A 22500-nucleotide genomic window follows, 5' to 3' on the forward strand; every position below is an offset into this window, starting at 1 on the left:
GACCAATAACACACACACACACACACACACACACACACACACACACACACACACACACACACACACACACACACACACACACACACACACACACACACACACACACACACACACACACACACACACACACACACACACACACACACACGATAATATCTGTACTTTGTGTTGAAGGATAATGGATTCAAGACATCTGATGTTTACTGAACTGAAGATTAACAGTCACTGATCCTCTTTATATACAGTCACTGATCCTCTTTATATACAGTCACTGATCCTCTTTATATACAGTCACTGATCGTCTTTATATACAGTCACTGATCCTCTTTATATACAGTCGCTGATCGTCTTTATATACAGTCGCTGATCATCTTTATATACAGTCACTTCAGTTGATCATCTTTATATACAGTCACTGATCCTCTTTATATACAGTCGCTGATGGTCTTTATATACAGTCGCTGATCATCTTTATATACAGTCACTGATCATCTTTATATACAGTCACTGATCCTCTTTATATACAGTCGCTGATGGTCTTTATATACAGTCACTGATCATCTTTATATACATTATCGCTGATGGTCTTTATATACAGTCACTGATCATCTTTATATACAGTCACTGATCATCTTTATATACAGTCGCTGATGGTCTTTATATACAGTCACTGTCATCTTTATATACAGTCACTGATCCTCTTTATATACAGTCGCTGATCATCTTTATATACAGTCACTGATCATCTTTATATACAGTCACTGATCATCTTTATATACAGTCACTGATGGTCTTTATATACAGTCACTGATCATCTTTATATACAGTCACTGATCCTCTTTATATACAGTCACTGATCATCTTTATATACAGTCACTGATCCTCTTTATATACAGTCACTGATGGTCTTTATATACAGTCACTGATCATCTTTATATACAGTCACTGATCCTCTTTATATACAGTCACTGATCCTCTTTATATACAGTCACTGATCATCTTTATATACAGTCACTGATGGTCTTTATATACAGTCACTGATGGTCTTTATATACAGTCTTATTTAAAGATATCGAGTGTATCAACAGTTTTGGCTACAGGCTCGTGTGGTTGATCTCCTGACCTGTTCCACACGCTGGTGTTGGAGATGTGTAGAGCTGATGAGCTGGCGTGGAAGCGGGCGAGGTCCGACAGAACCGGCGAACTCATGAACCGAGGCCTGGGACGCCGGAAAGATCCCATCATGCACTTTGTCTGCTGGGAAGAGAAGAAACACAGCAACTGATGTTAAAGTGAAGCCAATGTGGAAGGACCTGAAACCTGTAATCTGTGTAGTGACCAGCAGGGGGCAACTCCTCTGGTAGTTTCTATAGAAGTCTATAGAAAGTGACTTCTCACTTTATAACGTCAGGAAACATTCAGGAGTTTCTGTCTCAGTCTCTAGTTTCAAGTCTTCTTCAAACAGCTGATGTTCATTTAGTGAATTATGATCATTTAGAGTCAAACAGACCATAAAGCACGGGGGGGGGGGCTTCAACACAACCCAAAGGCGACATCACGGTGGGTTGAGAGAGTGAGTGAGAGAGTGAGAGAGTGACAGACAGGTGCCAGCAGCAGGCTTCACTTCCTGTTGACAGCCTGCTGCCTCAGCAGCGTTTAGAAAACACATCGTTTTCTTCAAACCTCAACTTCCTGTGCAGCGGCACTGACCCGAGAGCAGCCCGTTCATTTTAGCACAGAGGTCTCACTACGCCTCGCTTTCCAGAAACCACAGACAGAGACGAGCAGGCTCTGAACCGTTGCTCACTTTATCATCTCTGCATGTTTGTTCCTCTAAAGTCGACCACAGGTTTATTTCTGTCGGTGTGGGAAGGTTTCATAACGTTACATGTTCTGTTTTTGAGACCGACTGAGTGAAAATGAAAGAGCTGAATAAAACCTGAATAAATACACGTTTGAGTTTCACAGCTTTGTTCAGTGAAACCTGGTGAAGATCACAAATCGTCGTTGTTTTCAGAAACTTTCTGGAGGAATGTTCCACATGAGAAAACAGCACAGTGGACGTGTTGATGAGGTTTCTAACACGTGACGGACGTGAAACTGGAAGAACACAAAGATCTCAGGATGAAGAAGAGGAGCCGTACACGTAGAAGACGAAGACGTCAACTTGGAAACACGAGGAGGTTCCAGATCTTTTGGTGATGAGGGCCGACGCCGGTGTGGATGAGCTGTAAACAACAACACTGATCTTTCCACAGCAGAGTTTATACGTCATGTCCCGCCTCCTGCTGCTCTACAGGCTCCGCCCCTGCTGCTCTACAGGCTCCGCCCCTCGCCTGGATGTTCCCGTTTGAACGAGTCGGACCCGACAACCTGCTGCTGCTGCTTCACAAACATTCACTACACAACATGTCCAGACAACATTTCCCAGAGTTCATGTCTGAAAGCAGCTCATGACGAAAGGAAAATGACTCAACTCTAATTGTAGGTTGAACTTACAGGAAATGTTTCCTTTGACATAGAAGTGTGGTTCTGGTCTTTCAGGATGAAAGTGGCACAAATCGTTTTGTAGATTCTGGTCCATTGTGTCCCTGGAGGTTACACATATAACCAAAGTTCCCTGAGGGAGGGAAACGAGGGACAACTCATCTGGTATGCAGGTATGAGAAGCTCCGCCCTCCCTGTCGAGTACAAGATGCTCTTCAGCAACTTTTTGCTCACTGCCGCCAGATTTTAAAAGGTTTTGGGAAAATCAGCCGGATCCAAAGAACCTCAAACTCCCAGAGCTGCAGCTCGAAGGGAAACATTTTTACAGCTGGCAAACAGAGTGGGGGGAGACACACCTCCCCGCCGTACAGAGAGGGGGACACCCCCCCGTACAGAGAGGGGGACACCCCCCCGCCGACCAGCAGGTGAATGTTTCTGCTCAAAGAGAAAAGTTGATCAAACCTGAACATTTTCCTGTTTGACTCTTTTCAATCTTGAGCATTTTCACCTCGGTTCCTGTATTCAACTGATTCACTGTTTTCATGTTTGTATAAAGAGACATTTGATGTTTTTTCAGTGTTATCAAGGTTCTTGTAAATGTAAAAGTTCTGCAAAGTTAAAAAGCTCACACGGTCACTGACTGTCCTGATATACGGCCCAGGTGGCTGATGGGATTTCACAGCCCTCGCCGTGTCGTCTCCTCTGATCACAGCCAATCTCGTGTCAACACAAACATTCTATTGTTTGTCTGATTCCGGCCAAAAACACGAGGAGACGACGAGAAACTCAGAGGATAGAAAAGAAGGTTAAAAATGTCAATAAGTTTTAAATGTTTCTGTCTCTGCATCGCTGGAGTTCAACACTTTTAAAGCTTTAAATCAATAACGTTTAAAAGAGATGGTTTCTGATCACTGGTCCCAGTTCACAGCTCAACGTCCAGACGGCGTCCAGACCAAGCCAGGGACCACAGGTTGTGTGTGGGAATGAGACCATGTGTGCACAGTCCACCACATGTAGTGTTCTCACACACACACACACACACACACACACACACACACACACACACACACACACACACACACACACACACACACACACACACACACACACACACACACACACACACACACACACACACACACACACACACACACACACACACACACACACACACGGCGTTTAGGTGTCGCCGTGCGTGCAACCGTCACCGTGGCAACCCATCTGGTACACACCAAAAGCAGTCATCACAAAAAGGTCACCAGCCCACATCACCTCCTCCACCTTCACATCCTCCTCCAGCCAAACATCAGCCGGCGATGACGACTTCACACGTCTGATGTGTCAATAAGCAGCGCGTCAGCTCAAAGTCACATGACCGCGAGCTTCACAAGAAACAATCATCAAACGCTCCATGTGTCCAAACGCCATCCACACCAGCGACGAGAACAGGTTCCATGTGTTTTCACAGGACGAGACCAACCAATCACAGCAGGTCCCTCACGTTTTCTCAAAATCAAGTTCATTCAAGGATTTCAAACTTTATTTCTTCCTTATTGTTTGTAAATTGAAGGAGAGATAAAAACTCGCCCCCCCCCAGGTGCTGTGGGGTCACGATTGTCCGCTCAGGCCTGCTAGCATACGGCGTTTATTTAGCCTTAACATTCGTGTACGTCATGAAGAATATGTCGAACGGTCGGAGTTGGAGGAAAAAAGAGAAACATTGAGTCACATCTATAATGTATAATAATAATAATAATAATAATAATAATAATAATAATCCTGAACACGTGTGAAGGAGTTTAGAGGATCAGAGAGAAGCTGCGACTGGAGCATCGTTCAGGCACCATAAGCATTTCACCAGAATCCATTCAGCACCGGTATCAAACCAAACCCAGAAGGAAACTCTGCTGCTGTAAATCACCAGATTAAACTAATCTGATTCACCAGCTGAGACAGAAAAAACCTCAACTTCAAACTGAATTTAATCATCAGAACAATTTTAAATATGTGTTAGCATGAGGAGACTGTGATTCTTGTGTTTAAGTGTGTGTTGTGTGTGTTGTGTGTGTTGTGTGTGTTGTGTGTGTGTGTGTGTGTGTTGTGTGTGAGCATGTGGGATAATCCTGTAACAGGAGCCCCGTCATGAGGAAGTACTCACAGAGACTAATGCAATTACAGACAGAGCTGCTGAACTTTGTGTTTCTAATCTGGGATCAGGCAGAAAACACTCGTCACTCACGTCACTGACTTCAGGTTTAGAAAAGACATATACTCTATTATTATTATTGAAGTAGTCCAGTGGGATTCATCCTCTGGGGAACATGTTAAAGTGGAGGATCAACACTCCGTCAACTACAGAGACGTGTCCACACCACTGGGGGGCGCCGCCTGGGTTATTATTTCATAGAAATGCCGGCATGTAACATCTGCGACGACTCAGCGAGAAGTGAGCGAGCAAGATGTTGGAATGTTTAAAAATCGTAAAAAAAAAAAAAGTATGAACAACATTTAAAAGGACGTACGAACTCCCAGACGCATTAATTAAGTATTTCAATCGCTTCATGTGTAAATACCAACTTCAAATCGGACTTAGCAATAAAAAAGTCGGTCTTATCATCCACCGTGGTTTTTAGTTTTTTTAAATGAAAAAGTAAAGTAAAGAACAGTCGCTCTAAACTTTAAACAGGTTCATTCAAACTCTTTCACTGAAGATACAACTAATCTACACAGAGACAAACCACGCGTGAGAAGCTGAAACACTTTTAACATTCACAGGATATTTTACTAATTTAGAGGTTGTGACTGGAAGAGTTTCCACTTCCTGCTGCCAGATAAACACTGTTTGTTTGTTTGTTTGTTTGTACCTGAACGCATCATGACCTCGTGGCCTCGGTCCGTGAACTCACCTGAGTGAAGTGGCTTCACTTCTCACAGGATCAACACAGATCTTCCTCCTCCTCCTCCTCCTCCTCTTCTTCTTCTTCCTCCTCCTCCTCTTCCTCCTCCTCCTCCTCCTCTTCTTCTTCCTCCTCTTCCTCCTCCTCCTCCTCCTCACATTGCTTCAGTTTCCATCTGCTCAGTAAAACCTCTCTTCACTTTCCAGCAGCAGAATCTGATCTCACACTTTTCTCAGTTTCTCTGAACTCATCGCGCCGCTTCGCTCTTTATCTGCCGCTGAAAAGCTCAACGACGTAACCACCGACACTTCCGGGATACTCCTTCAAAGTAAAAGTCGAACCAGGACATTTTTGTCTTTTGCTTTATTGTGAAGGAGAATCGGGATCTTCTGGTTTGGCTTCAGGAGCGTGACACAGATCCTGATTCTCAGGCACTGATTGGTTGAGAGGAGTCGATGTCATGAATATTTATGATGTGAAAACTGAAAATGTCTCATGTGTTTGAGACGTTAAACTTTTAACTTTTATACTGATGTGAATCCACTGCAGGTTTTGGACGCTTTCAATTTCTCAGATAAAGATTTTACTTAAGAAAAACTTTTTATTTCTGTGTCCTATAAAGACGACGACACGTTTATCATCAAATAACAAATGAAAACCAAACTGATCAGAAACATGAACACATGTTTTCTATGTTTGGTATTTATTTGATTTATTTAACACAAGTTCTCTCCTGTGAGTTTAAAAGGAAACTTAAACTTTCTCATTCCACAACTGTGTTTTATTGATTTTCATGACTTCACCGGTTACTTGATAATCTATTGATTATCGACCAGCCGACTGATCTCAGGTCAGTCACGTGTTTCTCTGCAGCAGCTCCACGGCGGAGTCCTGGTTGTGCCTCCGGGCCTCATGCAGAGAGCTCCCCCACCTGGTGAACAGACACAACTACATCAGACTGCACATGAACACCTGAAGAAACGAAATCAAATATTATACGATTGAATATCATGTTATTTAATATTATATGATCTCATGTTATTGATATGATGTCATATAAATGTATGTTATTAAATATGATATAATTGAATATGAATAGGACTCAGCAGAGACTGGACCTTGTAGTGGAAAGTTGTGGAGTAATCCTTCATCCCTGGAACCTGCATCATGGACAACACTCCTCGTGGCCCCCGGGGACAACACCTGGTCCCCTGACCGCGGACAGAGGCCCCGTTAGCTAAGGAGGCGGCCATGACAGCTCCAGATTCACAGGTGAGCTCTGCAGAGGAGGACTGACGAACAGCAGAGACACGATCCTTCAGAAGCGTCTGTTCGTCAGCAGCTCGATCACAGAGCGAGAATCAGAAAGAATCTCTTTACGACTGTAAGGATTCTGGAAATATCCTCATATTTCTAATGACCTCCTGGGTTCAACAAATGTCACAGATGAATTACTTTTGTAGAAACTGATTGGCCCCTGGATTGTCTCTTCAGGGGCCCCTAATGACGCCGGAAGGAATAAAACTACGTCCGTCACGTGTTCGATGCCTGAGGCCCCTTGAAATGCTCCGGATCTGTGGAACTAAATCAAGCTAAAGGACGAGATGTACCTGCAGCAGCAGATCCACCGCAGCGTTAATGTCGACCTTCTCTGGAAAACACTGGAGACAAACAGGAGATGTTTGGTGAGAGGACGCATCGGACACCAGACAGTCTATAGAGGGAACGCAGCCCAGACACTCCCAGCTGCAGGACCCACAGGAAGCAACATGAGACAAACTGCAGCACAGAGGTCAGAGGTCAAACAGTTTAAACCATCTAAACTAACTTATATATTACCTTATTTAAATAAATACAATCTGAATGAACCTCAGTGTAAAGACGATGACAAGCTCAGACTCTGTCTTCAGACGTTTGTTATTCTCAAACTTTATTGGTACTTTTACTAAAATACACACCTGAATACAGGACTTGTACTTGTATTCAAGTATTTGTACACTGTTGTACTGGTATGTTTACTCGAGTAAGTGTTTTGAGTTATTTCTTCCAACACTGTTATATTATTACAGACATTGATTCAACCAGTTCAACTACTGCAGTAACAAATACTATACTATAAATAGTATAGAAATACTACAGTACAGATACTGTTTATTCACATTGAGTCACTGATATTCAGATGGCTTAGGTTTCTTTTGACTTTTACTTTGGAAAACTATTATCGGAGGTGTTTACTTTGAAAAGCGGAAGTGACTGTGTTTACACTGTTAGCGTCTTTGTGTTAGCTAACGAGCTAACAGCTGCGGATGTTTTACCGGTCACATGTTACTCGGTTCTTCAAAGGATCTAAGATCAACCGTTTACCGGAGCCCAGCGGTCCGTCCACCGTCTTCTCCCGGGGCTCCACCGTCTTCTCCCGGGGCTCCAGCGTCTTCTCCCGGGGCTCCACCGTCTTCTCCCGGGGCTCCACCGTCTTCTCCCGGGCTCCACCGTCTTCTCCCGGGCTCCACCGTCTTCTCCGGGGCTCCACCGTCTTCTCCCGGGGCTCCAGCGTCTTCTCCCGGGGCTCCAGCGTCTTCTCCCGGGCTCCAGCGTCTTCTCCCCGGGCTCCACCGTCTTCTCCCGGGGCTCCACCGTCTTCTCCCGGGGCTCCAGCGTCTTCTCCCGGGGCTCCAGCGTCTTCTCCCCGGGCTCCACCGTCTTCTCCCGGGCTCCACCGTCTTCTCCCCGGGCTCCACCGTCTTCTCCCCGGGCTCCACCGTCTTCTCCCGGGGCTCCAGCGTCTTCTCCCGGGGCTCCACCGTCTTCTCCCGGGCTCCACCGTCTTCTCCCCGGGCTCCAGCGTCTTCACCGCCGGGTCAAGACGTTTCTCCTCAAACCCACAAATGCCCCAGAAACAGAAAACCGTGAGTTCTGAAGCTGTTCCTGTTTCTCTGGCTCAGCTCGCACTAAGCCACTGTCTGTGTCAGCTGAGTTCACACCTGGAAACTCAGCTCGATCATCTGACTCCATCATTAAAGATTCAATTAGTTTGTAGCAGGTGGAAAATAAACTGATCTACACTCGACTGCAGAGGAAAACTGTAGTAACTGAAAAGTTGAGAGAATGACTCAGTGACATCATCTCTCCTGTTGTGAACCCAGGTGAAGGCTCAGCAGCCCGGAGCAGAGCCTGAGGCCTCCGGTCCGGTGGTTCGAGACCGACACGGCGCTTTAACCATCACGGTGCACGCCAAGCCCGGCTCCAAACACAGCGCCATCACAGGTACAAGATGATGCGTCACACCCGGAGCATCACGTTTCATTACACAATGAAAACTTTGCCAATCAGTGTTTTCTGCTCCAGCAGACGTCTCTGTAGAGGCGGTGGGAGTTTCCATCGCGGCACCCCCCACTGACGGAGAAGCCAACACTGAGCTGATTCGCTTCCTGGCTCAAGTTCTGGACCTGAAGAAAAGTCACATCTCTCTCCACAAGGTCCCTGAAACTCCTTCTTGAGTCTCAGCTCACTTTCCATCTGTCTCCTCCTCCTCCCGCTTGTTTGTTCTGCACCTCATCCTTCATCATCATCCACTTTCTTCTGCCAGCTCTTCTCCTCCTCCTTCACAGCCCCAGAGTGGACGAGAGTTTAAATATCTTAAAATGTCTTCATTTCCATTTTACAAATGAAAGTCTTTAATAGGTGAAGTGTAGAGCTTCTAGTGGTGAAGCTTATATTACAGCCACTTGAGTTCTGAAAAAGCTTTTTCCTTCTTTGCAGTTGACGTGTCAGCGTCTGTCAGAAAGCTTTAAAAGAATAAGTGTTACAGTCTACTCCTGTAATCAATGGTTTTACATCCTGAGGTGCTGGGAAGTTCACTAACTAAATCAATAATACATAAATCGTGGTGTCTCAATAATCACAACTCTGACCTTGGAAAAGAATTAGAAAACAATATGGATCATCCTGTAACAATGTAAATGTTACTTTACCAACAACCAACTGAATACACATGTATTTCTGGTGCATTGTAATAAAACTGATCATCAGACTGAATTAGTGTTTTCAGGTGTTAGTGGGATTCAAACTGATCTGGAGCCACAACACTCATGTGGACAGAGTTATAAAGATGAAGCCTCCGTCTTAGCTCTACTTCTGTCCTCTACCTCGTCTCCTTCAGGGCTCCAGGTCCAGGGACAAACTGGTCAGAGTGGACTCGTCCCTCAGTGTGGAGGAGGTGTTGAGGAGGCTCAGAGGAGACGCACGCACATGACCTGTAATAAAAAGGACAAGTGTGAGTACGATGTCCATGAACTCCTGTTGGTCCTGCAGGACACCAGGAGGCTCCAGTCTCAGCTCAAAACATGCTGTAAATACTCCGTTTACATGAGCCCACTGAAACTATGTACTTTGTCCTCACAGGGTTTCACAGCTGGACCAGTGTGACGGAGGGACGCCTGGGCATCACCATGGAAACAGGCCGATGCAGAAGGTGTTGCTGGGAAGAAAAGGACGTCAGTCTGTCCCCATGACGACTGGATGTGATGTGTGTGTGTGAACGTCTGAAGTGAATCATTGAAGTGTCACTTGATTAAATCAACTGTTGAGGAAGATTAAACAGATTCTGAGCTGAACGATTAAATATTAAACATGTCTTTTCGTCTCCTGCATCTTAATCCCAAACACATATTCCAGCAGTACTGATGTGTAAACACAGCTGTAAGCAGTGGGTGGCGCTGTGTTCCTGTGAGATCTGAAGGTAACAGTGGAAACATGAAACCACAGCACGACGGTTCATCATGTCACCAACATGCACACGTTTGTCCCGTGAGACAAAAACATGGACCGACTCAAACTCCTGATGCTAATGAAACTTTACTAAAGTGTTTTATTACAAACATTAATTCAACTAGTACAAATACGACAGTACTAATACAACTAATAATAATTTCTAAAACATAATAGTAATCATGTTTAAAAACTAACAACCAGAGTGTGAGCAGCACTGTGCCAAAGTTTTATTCTGTGAAAGGAAGAAAAACGTCTCTGAGTCGACCTGCCGCTAACATTTGCTTCTCTGAAAAATTAAGATCCAGACGTCCGACGACTAAAAACCACCAACATATAAAAAGTGCATCGTAAAAATGTGACTTCAAACTAGATAGTCTCTTCTGACTGAGGATGTGACGCCACCAGCAGGCGACCACGTTACCTTGATTCAAACTACAGATTTCTGCAGGTTTGAATATTTGAACAGATGTAACAGCTCTGATGATTTGAATGAGTTAAAGTTACAGACTGATCCTTTAAATTCCCTGATGAAGGAAGTGAACATCAGGACAGATGTTGAGTCAGAATCTGGGTTCACGGACTCAAGTGTTGGACCTGGACCATCAGGGCCACAGCCTACGCGGATGTGGGTCCCGGGGGCCCAGTGTGAACCACCAGACGCCACATGTCAGCGTCTGCACTCTGGAGAAGAAGGGATGAGCCTCGTGAACGAGTGACGCTGTGATGAGCTGCAGCATCAACCCCTGGACACGTGACGTCACAGCGTCCTCTGAGCTGATTCTGCAAACAAAGTGAAGTTTATTTTTACTGAGAATGTTATATAAGATTCATGGTGGAGTTGGTTCCTGCTGCGTCTCCTCTGCTGAGCCTGGATCAGCAGCTTTACGTCTGCAGCTCAGGCTCCTGTCAGGCTGAGGGATGTTTGAGACGCAGAGCTAAGCTTCTGCCGGCTGGACACACGTCTTCCCTCCTAAACTTAAATCCTCTCCTGCTGGGCAACGTCTCAGCGGACACTTTGTGAACAGTTTACTTCTCCTGCAGGTTCCAGCCTCTGGAATAAAACCAGTGATGAGATGTTCCCTCAGGGACACAGAGTCGATGGGGGCAGCTTCAGGGAACAGTGAGGGAACTGAGGCCTTTCTGAAAGACGCTGAGCTGGGATGTGACAAAGTACATTTTCATGTATCTCTACTTAAGTAAATGAATGTTCAGGTACTTTTACTCCACCACAGAACCGGACAGATGCAGATATATTATCTACATTGTCAATTATTCCTAAGATGTCGTTATCAAACATTTATGACAAAGGAATGTAATTAAAGTTTGATATTTTTACAGTTAAGCTTTAACTTTGTTATAAATAACTATACATATAATACAATAAATATATAGACTTTGAATTGAGAAAATAAACATATCCACATCGTTTATTCTGTAAAATAAAAGTTTTCATATCACAAATCTTCGATACCGATCCGACTGTGAAGAGCTCGGCCCAAAGTGATAAACCAGGCTGGACTCTACATATCAGCAAATACTTTCTACTTTATTTTTACAATGTCCGGCATTTCATGATCACATTTTGTTTTTATGTTTTAAACGTAATCAATATAAAAACATTACAGATTGGACCAGAGCAGGCCGGTAATAGTAGGTCATAAACCCCGCCTCCTCCATGTTAGCAGATTGGACATGATCCAACTAAACAAATCACTCTATAAATACAGCAGCACTGTCTGAGTGGTCCTTCCTGTGGAGAACATCTCATTATCAGAGTGTCAGTAGAGAAGACTCTTTATTACAGTGACTCACGTTATTGTTTGACATGAAGCTGACAGAAGAAGAAGAGTTGGATGAAGAAAGGCCCGAAGGCAGGGGATCAAACTCCCACACAACAAGAAGAGGAAGAAGAAGAAGAAGAAGAAGATGAAGAAGATGAAGAAGAAGAGGAAGAAGAAGAAGAGAGGCAGATTCTCTCAGAACCAGCAGCTTTTGTTAGAGCTGTCTTCAGGATGTTTTCGGGGACTGATTCCATCCAGAGACAATCACAGATCAAATCGTGGCGACGGGATTTAAACCTCTTGCCTCAGTCTTTATTTATAGTCGAGCTCCTCAAACAGTGAAACTCGCCCCTGGGAGCTGACGCTGCTTAATGCTCGTTACTCTCCTTTCTGTGTTTGACAACTACGCTCTCGCTCTAATGCTGCGCTGACAGCTGCAGGATCTCACTTCCATGTTTACGACCAGAATCCGCTCAGTTTGTGGACGTAAATAAAAACCTGGCATCATCACAGAGAATAATGATCAGTGAGCATCTGAAGAAAAGAGGCTCAGGAGCCGAGAAGCTCACAGAAAACATGAATCTTTCATGTCTATTATATATTTTAAATATATATATACTGCATAATATAGATATAACATCATGGTCTGAACCACTGACTGTAAATAAACATGGATGACAGGTCAGCTACCGACAGTGAAGCCAAAGTTTCTCCACCTCGTTCCCAAAATACAGGTTCCCCTTGTGGTTCTAGAGTCTGTAAGAGGAGAACAGGAGGTAGAAGCTTTAGGCTCCTCTCCTGTGGAACCAGCTCCCTCTCTGGGTTCTAGAGTCAGTAAGAGGAGAACAGGAGGTAGAACCTTCAGCTATCAGGCTCCTCTCCTGTGGAACCAGTTCCTCTCTGGGTTCTAGAGTCTGTAAGAGGAGAACAGGAGGTAGAACCTTCAGCTACCAGGCTCCTCCAGTCTGTAAGAGGAGAACAGGAGGTAGAACCTTTAGGACACAAGCAGAACAGGAGGTAGAACCTTAGGCTCCTCTCCTGTGGAACCAGCTCCCTCTCTGGGTTCTAGAGTCAGTAAGAGGAGAACAGGAGGTAGAACCTTCGGGCTCCTCTCCTGTGGAACCAGCTCCTCTCTGGGTTCTAGAGTCTGTAAGAGGAGAACAGGAGGTAGAACCTTCAGCTACCAGGCTCCTCCAGTCTGTAAGAGGAGAACAGGAGGTAGAACCTTCAGGATCCTCTCCTGTGGAACCAGCTCCCTCTCTGGGTTCTAGAGTCTGTAAGAGGAGAACAGGAGGTAGAACTTCAGGATCCTCTCCTGTGGAACCAGCTCCCTCTCTGGGTTCTAGAGTCAGTAAGAGGAGAACAGGAGGTAGAACCTTCAGGCTCCTCTCCTGTGGAAGCAGCTCCTCTCTGGGTTCTAGAGTCTGTAAGAGGAGAACAGGAGGTAGAACCTTCAGGATCCTCTCCTGTGGAACCAGTCCTCTCTGGGTTCTAGAGTCAGTAAGAGGAGAACAGGAGGTAGAACCTTCAGGATCCTCTCCTGTGGAACCAGCTCCTCTCTGGGTTCTGAGTCTGTAAGAGGAGAACAGGAGGTAGAACCTTCAGGATCCTCTCCTGTGGAACCAGCTCCCTCTCTGGGTTCTAGAGTCAGTAAGAGGAGAACAGGAGGTAGAACCTTTAGGCTCCTCTCCTGTGGAACCAGCTCCCTCTGGGTTCTAGAGTCAGTAAGAGGAGAACAGGAGGTAGAACCTTCAGGCTCCTCTCCTGTGGAACCAGCTCCCTCTCTGGGTTCTAGAGTCTGTAAGAGGAGACCAGGAGGTAAACCCTCAGGCTCCTCTCCTGTGGAACCAGCTCCTCTCTGGGTTCTAGAGTCTGTAAGAGGAGAACAGGAGGTAGAACCTTCAGATCCTCTCCTGTGGAACCAGCTCCTCTCTGCTAGTCTAGGAAACAGAACTGGTTCTAGAGTCTGTGAGAACAGTAGAACCTTCAGGATCCTCTCCTGTGGAACCAGCTCCTCTCTGGGTTCTAGAGTCAGTAAGAGGAGAACAGGAGGTAGAACCTTCAGGATCCTCTCCTGTGGAACCAGCTCCCTCTCTGGGTTCTAGAGTCAGTAAGAGGAGAACAGGAGGTAGAACCTTCAGGCTCCTCTCCTGTGGAACCAGTTCCTCTCTGGGTTCTAGAGTTAAGAGAGAACAGGAGGTAGAACCTCAGCTACCAGGCTCCTCCAGTCTGTAAGAGGAGAACAGGAGGTAGAACCTTTAGGCTCCTCTCCTGTGGAACCAGTCCCTCTCTGGGTTCTAGAGTCAGTAAGAGGAGAACAGGAGGTAGAACCTTCAGCTACCAGGCTCCTCTCCTGTGGAACCAGCTCCCTCTCTGGGTTCTAGAGTCAGTAAGAGGAGAACAGGAGGTAGAACCTTTAGGCTCCTCTCCTGTGGAACCAGCTCCCTCTCTGGGTTCTAGAGTCAGTAAGAGGAGAACAGGAGGTAGAACCTTTAGGCTCCTCTCCTGTGGAACCAGCTCCCTCTCTGGGTTCTAGAGTCAGTAAGAGGAGAACAGGAGGTAGAACCTTTCAGGCTCCTCTCCTGTGGAACCAGCTCCCTCTCTGGGTTCTAGAGTCTGTAAGAGGAGAACAGGAGGTAGAACCTTCAGGCTCCTCTCCTGTGGAACCAGCTCCTCTCTGGGTTCTAGAGTCAGTAAGAGGAGAACAGGAGGTAGAACCTTCAGGATCCTCTCCTGTGGAACCAGCTCCCTCTCTGGGTTCTAGAGTCAGTAAGAGGAGAACAGGAGGTAGAACCTTCAGGCTCCTCTCCTGTGGAAGCAGCTCCTCTCTGGGTTCTAGAGTCTGTAAGAGGAGAACAGGAGGTAGAACCTTTAGGCTCCTCTCCTGTGGAACCAGCTCCCTCTCTGGGTTCTAGAGTCAGTAAGAGGAGAACAGGAGGTAGAACCTTCAGGATCCTCTCCTGTGGAACCAGCTCCCTCTCTGGGTTCTAGAGTCTGTAAGAGGAGAACAGGAGGTAGAACCTTCAGGCTCCTCTCCTGTGGAACCAGCTCCCTCTCTGGGTTCTAGAGTCTGTAAGAGGAGAACAGAGGTAGAACCTTCAGGATCCTCTCCTGTGAACCAGCTCCCTCTCTGGGTTCTAGAGTCTGTAAGAGGAGAACAGGAGGTAGAACCTTCAGGATCCTCTCCTGTGGAACCAGCTCCCTCTCTGGGTTCTAGAGTCTGTAAGAGGAGAACAGGAGGTAGAACCTTTAGGCTCCTCTCCTGTGGAACCAGCTCCCTCTCTGGGTTCTAGAGTCAGTAAGAGGAGAACAGGAGGTAGAACCTTTAGGCTCCTCTCCTGTGGAACCAGCTCCCTCTCTGTTCCTGGTCCACTCCAAGTCTTTTTTTATTATATATATTTAATATGTAAAGAACCTTGAGATCATATATCTTGAGATTTAGTTCTTTACAAATAAAACTGAATTGAAATTAGATGTAGCTCGAGTCGTAGGCGTGACGTCAGCAGGGGGCTGAAGGGGGCGGGGCTCTCCGTCCAAACACCTCGCGCGGTGCGGGCAGCGCGTGACAAACAACCGGAACGGAACTAGAACCGGTGGCAGCTGTTTCTCCTCCGGTTCGTTTTGCCCGTGGCACCATGTGGGCGCGAGCTGTGCTGTGCGCGGCGCTGCTGTGCGCGCTCTGTCCGGCCGGAAGGACGGAAGCCGAGCGGGAGGTTCAGGACCACCGCTACAAGTCCAACAGACTGGTGAGGATTCATTCTCTTATATAGAATTCATTACTATATTAAGTCTAATGAACAATAGTAACAATGTGGTTACAGCCTGACAGATGTGACAGATGTTAAAAGGATCAGAAAGTTAATTATTATATTATAATTATAAGTAGTTTCACCTGTGGTCATTGGTTTTATTCTAGGGTTAGAATGACAGTTTGTCATTCAGTAGATTTTTATGAATTAAATCATGTTTACAATTTAAGTGGTATATTTTTGAATTTGAATCTTTGCCATAGAAATATTGAGAATAAATAAAAGTAATAACTCAGTTTCTATTTTAGTAAAAGAAACTGTCAAAATATTATTTTTCAAGTTAACTTTTACATTAAGTATTATTTATATGCTCATTTTAACATTGTTACTGGATTATTATTGTTTTATAAAATAATAATTCTGTATTTTCTACCTCAGTAAATATTGTTATACTTGAAGCTGGACTCTGTCGTACGAGTTTCTCTTTTTCAACTTTCATCTTTAAAGGAAAGAGTCTGTGACCCGAGTCTGGTGGACGACAATCTGTAGTTTTTATATAAGATTTTACATTTACAAAAAGTGTGTTGAAGTGTGTGTGTGTGTGTGTGTGTGTGTGTGTGTGTGTGTGTCTCGTCTGACGTGCACGTGTGTTTGATTCCAGCTGGGCGCTCTGCATGAGGTTCTGGAAAAGCTTCAGACCAAGAGGATCAATCCCTGGGAGAAGAAACATGGACAAGTTCCCTCAGTGAGTCACAGTCACTCATCACGTGGATTCATGTCGTTTTATCACGTGTTGAAAAACCATTTAGTACAACTATTAAAACCACAGACTGTATATACAGATTAAAACTAGACTGTATATAAATATTAAAACCACAGACTGTATATACAGATTAAAACTAGACTGTATATAAATATTAAAACCACACTGTATATAAAGATTAAACCAGACTGTATATACAGATTCAAACTAGACTGTATATAAATATTAAAACCACAGACTGTATATACAGATTCAAACCACAGACTGTATATACAGATTCAAACCACACTGTATATAAAGATTAAAACCACACTGTATATAAAGATTAAAACCACAGACTGTATATAAAGATTAAAACTACACTGTATATAAATATTAAAACCACAGACTGTATATACATATTAAAACCACAGACTGTATATACAGATTAAAACACAGACTGTATATAAATATTAAAACCACAGACTGTATATACAGATTAAAACCACAGACTGTATATACAGATTAAAACCAGACTGTATATACAGATTAAAACCACAGACTGTATATACAGATTAAAACCACAGACTGTATATAAAGATTAAAACCAGACTGTATATACAGATTAAAACTCTGTTGTGAAATGGTGGGTTTGTGTTGATTTCAAATCAGCTGATCGTTGGAGTCATTATATATTTAATGATTTGGATTGGTTACTTTTCAAACTATTTAAAAAGCAGAGCAGGGACGTCTGTGGTTATTTAAGGAGACAGGTTCAATGAAAACTCATTTTACAGATATGTATACAAATGTGTATTTCTGTTTAAATTCAAGTTCTATACATTTGGTTGTTTTTTTCTTCATATTTATAATTAAACTGTAAAATATGAAACCTCAGATCACTGATAAATTCCAATACAACTCCAGTTAACGAGGGAGTTTTCCCTCCAGTCACCAAAGTGCTGCTCACTGTGGAACTGTTGGTTTCTCCATGAAACATTCAAGTTCTTGACCTTCTATGTAAAGTGGACATGGTGATTTGGTGCTATATAAATGAAATAGAATTGAAATAGTTTGAATATATTCATCAGTGTTGTATAAATCATGTCTTTTCACGTGAAGCAGGCTTTTCTGTGTCGATGGCTCCTCGTGACGGGGCCCGGGGCGTGCACGGCCTCAGGAGCGTGTGCACGGCCTCAGAGCGTGTGCACGGCCCCAGGAGCGTGCACGGCCTCAGGAGCGTGTGCACGGCCTCAGGAGCGTGTGCACGTGTTGTGTGGATGATGTGTAAAGTGTGTGCTGTCGTTCACAGTGCGATCTGGGGGAACACTGCGCCATCAGAAAAGGATCTCGCATCGGAAAGATGTGCGACTGCCCCCGAGGAGCCTTCTGCAACTTCTTCCTGCTGAAGTGCTTATGAGCCAATCAGATCAACTGTTTATTTGGAAATGTCCATTAAGACAAATGTTTAAGATGTGAAGCAGCGTGTGAATAAATCTGTGAAGCATTAAAGGGTTTTACTGTTTACACTTTTTGAAACGAACATCTGGATATTTCTGATTTGGGTTTTAGTTCCGTGGTCACATCTGGATTCAGCTGTGATGATTCCAGCTGCTGAATGTCTTAACACAGCTGCTTCTGGAAAGTGTCGTCTCTGTGTGCACTGAACGGTTGGTTGCTTCAGTGCTGCTGTTGCGCCCCCTGCAGGACTTTCCATGTGTGAGCAGAGACTTTAAAAACTTCATCTGTTTTTTTACACAAACTGTTAAGTTCGTCAGAACTTTACTTGTTTTGTGATGTTGTCATTTCTAGTGATTTTATGTAAATTCGTTAATTTGATTAATATTTAAAAATCGACTTTACGAATAAACAAACGAAAAATATGAATCTATTAATAAAATAAGTATTTAACGTGAACATGCTCATTGTGAGAAACATTGGATCATTGAAGACTTGTAATTTAAATACTCCAGACAAAATATCTTTTAAGTCATCAACAAACCCAGTTGACATGATTAACCAGTTTGTCCATCCATTTATTTATCATTTACTAAAACACGTTCCCTTCGTGTTCAGCGTCTTACTCCACATGTATGAAAAGAGAAGATGATTTCACACCATGTCCATAAATCACCAGTCGTGAACAGTGTTTTTGTCCCAGAAGGTTTTATTAGAAGATACTTTACAGACGTCTAGACTCCTCGAGGCTGCTTGAAGTTCATGCCGACGGTCGGCTGGGTGACCTGCAGGTTGGACAGACCGCCGAAGTCCTGAGAACAGAAGAGAACCAGGTGTTAGGCCCCCGGTGCTAGAGGCCCCGGTGCTAGAGGCCCCCGGTGCCAGAGGCCCCCGGTGCTAGAGGCCCCCGGTGCCGAGAGGCCCCGGTGCTAGAGGCCCCGGTGTAAGAGGCCGGTGTAGAGGCCCCGGTGCCGAGAGGCCTGATGCCGAGAGGCCCCGGTGCCAAGAGGCCCCGGTGTAAGAGAGCATCAGGGTCTGAAAGGAACTGATCATCCTTCAAACACGGGAAAGGCTCTCTGGTTCATCTTCCTGTACTATCAATGACCATGGCCACAGGAGGCCATGTCACTTTCGATACAGGGGGAGGGAAATACATCAGCTGCATCTTAGACAGCGACAGAACTCGGTGCTGTCGACACCTTCTCACAAAGGTTTAGTGTGTACGATTTGGTGGAAGGATCTATTGGCAGAAACAGAATAAAAACTAAACCTATTGATTGTGTTTAATCTAAAATGTACAAGTTATTTTCTTTACCCCAGAATGAGCTCATTAGATTTAAATACCATGTTTACAGTGACCAGCGTGTGATGGTCTGTGGTCGTTCACACTCTGCAGGAGCATTAACACCTTCAGGTCCCACTGTGCTCACGTCCCTCAGGACTGGAGCTTGTTACGAGTCGTGTGGATGCTCGGCAGCTTCTGATCGCAGCTCGACTTCTTTACCGGAGTCGGTTTTTTACCAGTTTTCATGACAAGGTCACGAAGAGCTGCTCACTGCGTCAGATTGTAATCTGATTACTCAACACATTTTCACACCATGTGTAAACGCAGCAAGAAACACTCACCAGCAGCTTCAGCATCTCCTTGGTGTCGGGATCAACTTCAATCAGCTCTTGGTCCAGAGCAGACACCTGCACACACACACAAACACACAGGTTAGTGTTACTACATTCTTCTCTTAAAGCGTCACTTGTGATTTGAGCTGAGCAACAGCGCCCCCTGCAGCCATACAGTGATTGGTTCTGTTGGGCTCATTTCAACCTGATGTGTAAAAACCTTTCAGATCAACATTGGTCAACTTCGTCCTTCAGAGGTGACGAGACGGGCGTCGTGCTTTTCAGGACATGTGACTGATGAATCAGATTGTGATTGGCTGACACTCAGTTTTGGATTTTAAGAAGTTTGACCTCTGACCGAAAATCTTTGGTCAAATTAAACATGAACGTCAGTGACGTCTGTAGTGTGGACTGACATTTCTTCTCATCTCACATCTTTATGCATCTAATGTTTACAACTAAATTTCTAATTTCCTTTTTCAAATGACATCTTTATACATTTAGCTTTTATTTATACATCTTTTATGTTGGTGGCCTCTTATAAACACTATTTTACAATAGGTCAGTTAAAATGTAGACATCTTTAATTTGTGCCTGACTCTTATAAACTACCTTTGTTAAATGAACCTGCCGCTATAAAAAGACTCTGTAAACTAAATCTGTGTATTTTACCGTCAACCTTCAGTTCACAGTTGAATCAGAACAAGAGTAAAGTGTTTTCCTCATTAAAAACATTGTATTTTAACCATAACACCTCAAACCGGCAGCTGGTGCACGTTTCTTTTTGTCTGCGAGCGTCAGGGTTCAAAAGGAACTGATCATCCTTCAAACACGGGAAATGCTCTCAGTTTGATATTCCTGTACTATCAATGACCTGGCCACGGGGACGCCATGGTCACTTTCGATACAGGAGGGACGTGAAAACCAGTCGAACATGCAGTATGAAACAATCCATTAATATAATATCTTCCTCCAACAGAGAGGCTGAATTCAAAGTGTGTTCAGGCTGAAACTTGGATTCAGGACCCCCAGGAACACTCGGCTGTGATGTCATGTGACGCCTTTTAATTTGATCAATTCCGATACCAATATAAAAACTGTACAAATGTCTCGACCGGTTGGGGGAGCAGAGAAAATGGGGAAGAGTGGAGGTGGGTGGCAAAGAGGGAGAGAGATGGGGGAGGGAAGGGGGGGTCAGGAACAGCACACACTCTGTAACACTGATTGTTGTAATGATCACAAGTCACATGTTAGAACTGCTTTCCTGTGAAATAGGTTTTGAGCAGTGATTTAAAGATCTGTCGTGAGTTCCGAGCCTCGGGGCGCTGGCAGAGAAAGTCACCTGGAGTAGCCGGCCCCGACCTGGGGGCCGGCGGCCGGCTCATAAGACCGCTGGGTTTATTAGAGTTCCTTCTAACATCCACATTCAAACAGTGACGTTAGTGTAGGTTTGATATAAATTCAACATTTAGCTTAAAATTAATGATGCATTTCTTTGAAAACATTATCCAGAGACGGATGTCTGATCTCTAACTGTTCATCAGCATTGGAAACAATTACTGATGTTTTCCACTTCAGATAAATAGGATCTCAGCAACGACTCCAAAACCAAACTTTCTGGAGCTCATCATGAAAATATTAACCAACTCTAGTGACACTTAAACTGATTTAATCACTCATAACGCTGTTATTGTTTATATTAGAGAAAATACAGTGATGAGCTAAATGCAGAACCTTTTCAAAGTGCTACCAGACTTTGATCTGTTTCCATCGTTCACTCTGCTGCTCAGACGTTTATCATTTGAGCTCATATCTAAACGGTCACGATGCTCAGACGGATCCTGGCAGGTTTCTACGCTCAAACCATCCAGGAACCAATGAGCTCAACCCAGGTTCAACTTTGTCAAGGGTTCCAGCACATGGGAGTTTCAGTTCTCAACCCCAGACGACAGGAGGGGGACACAGGACAGGAGAGAGAGACAGACAGACAGAGAGAGAGACAGGACAGAGAGAGAGAGAGAGACAGACAGAGAGAGACAGGTGCGAGAGAGAGAGAGAGACGAGAGAGAGAGAGAGAGAGAGAGAGAGGCGAGAGAGAGAGAGAGAGAGACAGGACAGAGAGAGAGAGAGAGAGAGAGAGAGAGAGGGCAGAGAGAGACAGGACAGAGAGAGAGACAGGTGCGAGAGAGAGAGAGAGAGAGAGAGAGAGCGAGAGAGAGAGAGAGAGAGAGAGAGAGAGAGAGAGTTACATGCTCAATGTGCTGAGCCTCAAACAACAGAAACAACACAAGTATTTACATCATTATAACATTTTAATTATGTTAATATAACAAATGTTCAGGCTGCGTTCAGCCTCTCGTCTCCACTTTACTAAACCTGTGTGTTTCTGCAGTTGTGTTGTCGTGTGTCGCTGTGTGTTGTCGTGTCGCTGTGTGTTGTCGTGTGTCGCTGTGTGTCGCTGTGTGTTGTCGTGTTGCTGTGTGTTGTGTCTTCACTGACCTCTGGCACGTAGTTGTCCCTCCTCTCTCTCTCCTCCTCCTGCAGTTTGATGGAGATTCCTCTGACTGGACCTCTCTGGATCCTCTTCATCAGATGTGTCACATACCTGCACCATCATCACCACAAGTTAATAAAATAACATAACATGAGACTTTCTGGTCCCAGTAACTCAGGTAAACTAATCAGAGGGCTCCGGGTGAAGTCTCTAATCCAGCCAATCAGAGCCCAGGACGAGGTGAGGCGTCCCCTTAATGTAAAACTGATCACAGATCTCTTCACTGCAGAGATTTCACACACACACGATATGAAACCTACAGTCAGACATGGTGACACAGAAGCAGTGTTGTAGATATGAATCCAACTTGTTACTGAAATGTGTGAGAGCATCAGGGTCTGAGAGGAAGTGATAATCCATCAAACACGGGAAAGGCTCTCAGCTTCTTCTTCCTGTACTATCAATGACCTGGCCACAGGACGCCATGGTCACTTTCGATACAGGG

At 44.7% G+C, this 22500-nt stretch overlaps 4 protein-coding genes and 3 non-coding genes across 11 annotated transcripts in view; 2 read left to right on the forward strand and 5 right to left on the reverse strand.

The window, feature by feature from the left end:
• prr5l (proline rich 5 like) overlaps positions 1-5696 on the reverse strand; it is an 11512-nt gene extending 5816 nt beyond the window's left edge. The window contains exons 1-2 of one of the 4 annotated variants that reach the window (XM_047340053.1): positions 5394-5696; positions 1124-1254 (exon numbers count right to left, since the gene is read on the reverse strand). In XM_047340053.1, coding sequence (XP_047196009.1) covers positions 1124-1245 — 122 coding nt within the window. In that variant the 5' untranslated portion in view covers positions 1246-1254; positions 5394-5696. Of the gene's footprint in view, positions 1-1123; positions 1258-5351 lie in introns of all 4 variants that reach the window. The other 3 variants (XM_047340055.1, XM_047340054.1, XM_047340052.1) reach the window with 3 other exon arrangements.
• A 1923-nt stretch (positions 5697-7619) lies between these two features.
• Positions 7620-10017, forward strand: c5h15orf40 (chromosome 5 C15orf40 homolog). Of its 2 annotated transcripts, none has more exons than XM_047339728.1 (5): positions 7620-8290; positions 8528-8648; positions 8730-8860; positions 9544-9657; positions 9786-10017. In XM_047339728.1, exons 1-4 carry the CDS (start codon positions 7691-7693, stop codon positions 9634-9636), a joined length of 945 nt encoding a protein of 314 aa, XP_047195684.1. In that variant the 5' UTR covers positions 7620-7690; the 3' UTR covers positions 9637-9657; positions 9786-10017. The 2 variants fall into 2 exon arrangements, with proteins under 2 accessions (XP_047195684.1, XP_035012554.2); XM_035156663.2 differs by having other exon boundaries at positions 8733-8860.
• Positions 10018-15440: 5423 nt separating this feature from the next.
• Positions 15441-17953, forward strand: cart2 (cocaine- and amphetamine-regulated transcript 2). Its single transcript, XM_035156879.2, has 3 exons — positions 15441-15681; positions 16346-16429; positions 17739-17953. The coding sequence occupies exons 1-3, from the start codon at positions 15571-15573 to the stop codon at positions 17844-17846; spliced, it is 303 nt and encodes a 100-aa protein (XP_035012770.2). The 5' UTR covers positions 15441-15570; the 3' UTR covers positions 17847-17953.
• Positions 17954-18575: 622 nt separating this feature from the next.
• The window catches only part of zgc:114188 (40S ribosomal protein S17-like), a 5047-nt gene continuing 1122 nt past the window's right edge, over positions 18576-22500 (reverse strand). The window contains exons 3-5 of the mRNA XM_035156878.2: positions 22001-22106; positions 19511-19576; positions 18576-18696 (exon numbers count right to left, since the gene is read on the reverse strand). Of these exons, the coding sequence (XP_035012769.1) occupies positions 18619-18696; positions 19511-19576; positions 22001-22106 (250 nt within the window). The 3' untranslated portion in view covers positions 18576-18618. The remainder of the gene's footprint in view (positions 18697-19510; positions 19577-22000; positions 22107-22500) is intronic.
• On the reverse strand, positions 18901-19026 carry LOC118110319. Its single transcript, XR_004696940.1, has one exon. It is a non-coding gene; the product is annotated as a small nucleolar RNA SNORA71 (small nucleolar RNA).
• Positions 20287-20413, reverse strand: LOC118110318. The gene has a single exon (XR_004696939.1). It is a non-coding gene; the product is annotated as a small nucleolar RNA SNORA71 (small nucleolar RNA).
• LOC118110317 lies at positions 22375-22500 on the reverse strand. The gene has a single exon (XR_004696938.1). It is a non-coding gene; the product is annotated as a small nucleolar RNA SNORA71 (small nucleolar RNA).

The sequence above is a fragment of the Hippoglossus stenolepis genome, chromosome 5, assembly GCF_022539355.2.
Source record: "Hippoglossus stenolepis isolate QCI-W04-F060 chromosome 5, HSTE1.2, whole genome shotgun sequence".
NCBI lineage: Eukaryota > Metazoa > Chordata > Actinopteri > Pleuronectiformes > Pleuronectidae > Hippoglossus > Hippoglossus stenolepis.

Bases quoted from the DNA above. Each gene is read 5' to 3' on its own strand.
- c5h15orf40 (XM_047339728.1), top strand. From the start codon at position 7,691: ATGTTTTACCGGTCACATGTTACTCGGTTCTTCAAAGGATCTAAGATC. The intron at 8,291-8,527 runs GTGAGTTCTGAA...TTGTGAACCCAG, and splicing joins TGCCCCAGAAACAGAAAACC to GTGAAGGCTCAGCAGCCCGG. The intron at 8,861-9,543 runs GTCCCTGAAACT...CGTCTCCTTCAG, and splicing joins GTCACATCTCTCTCCACAAG to GGCTCCAGGTCCAGGGACAA.
- cart2 (XM_035156879.2), top strand. From the start codon at position 15,571: ATGTGGGCGCGAGCTGTGCTGTGCGCGGCGCTGCTGTGCGCGCTCTGT. The intron at 15,682-16,345 runs GTGAGGATTCAT...GTTTGATTCCAG, and splicing joins GCTACAAGTCCAACAGACTG to CTGGGCGCTCTGCATGAGGT. The intron at 16,430-17,738 runs GTGAGTCACAGT...TGTCGTTCACAG, and splicing joins AACATGGACAAGTTCCCTCA to TGCGATCTGGGGGAACACTG.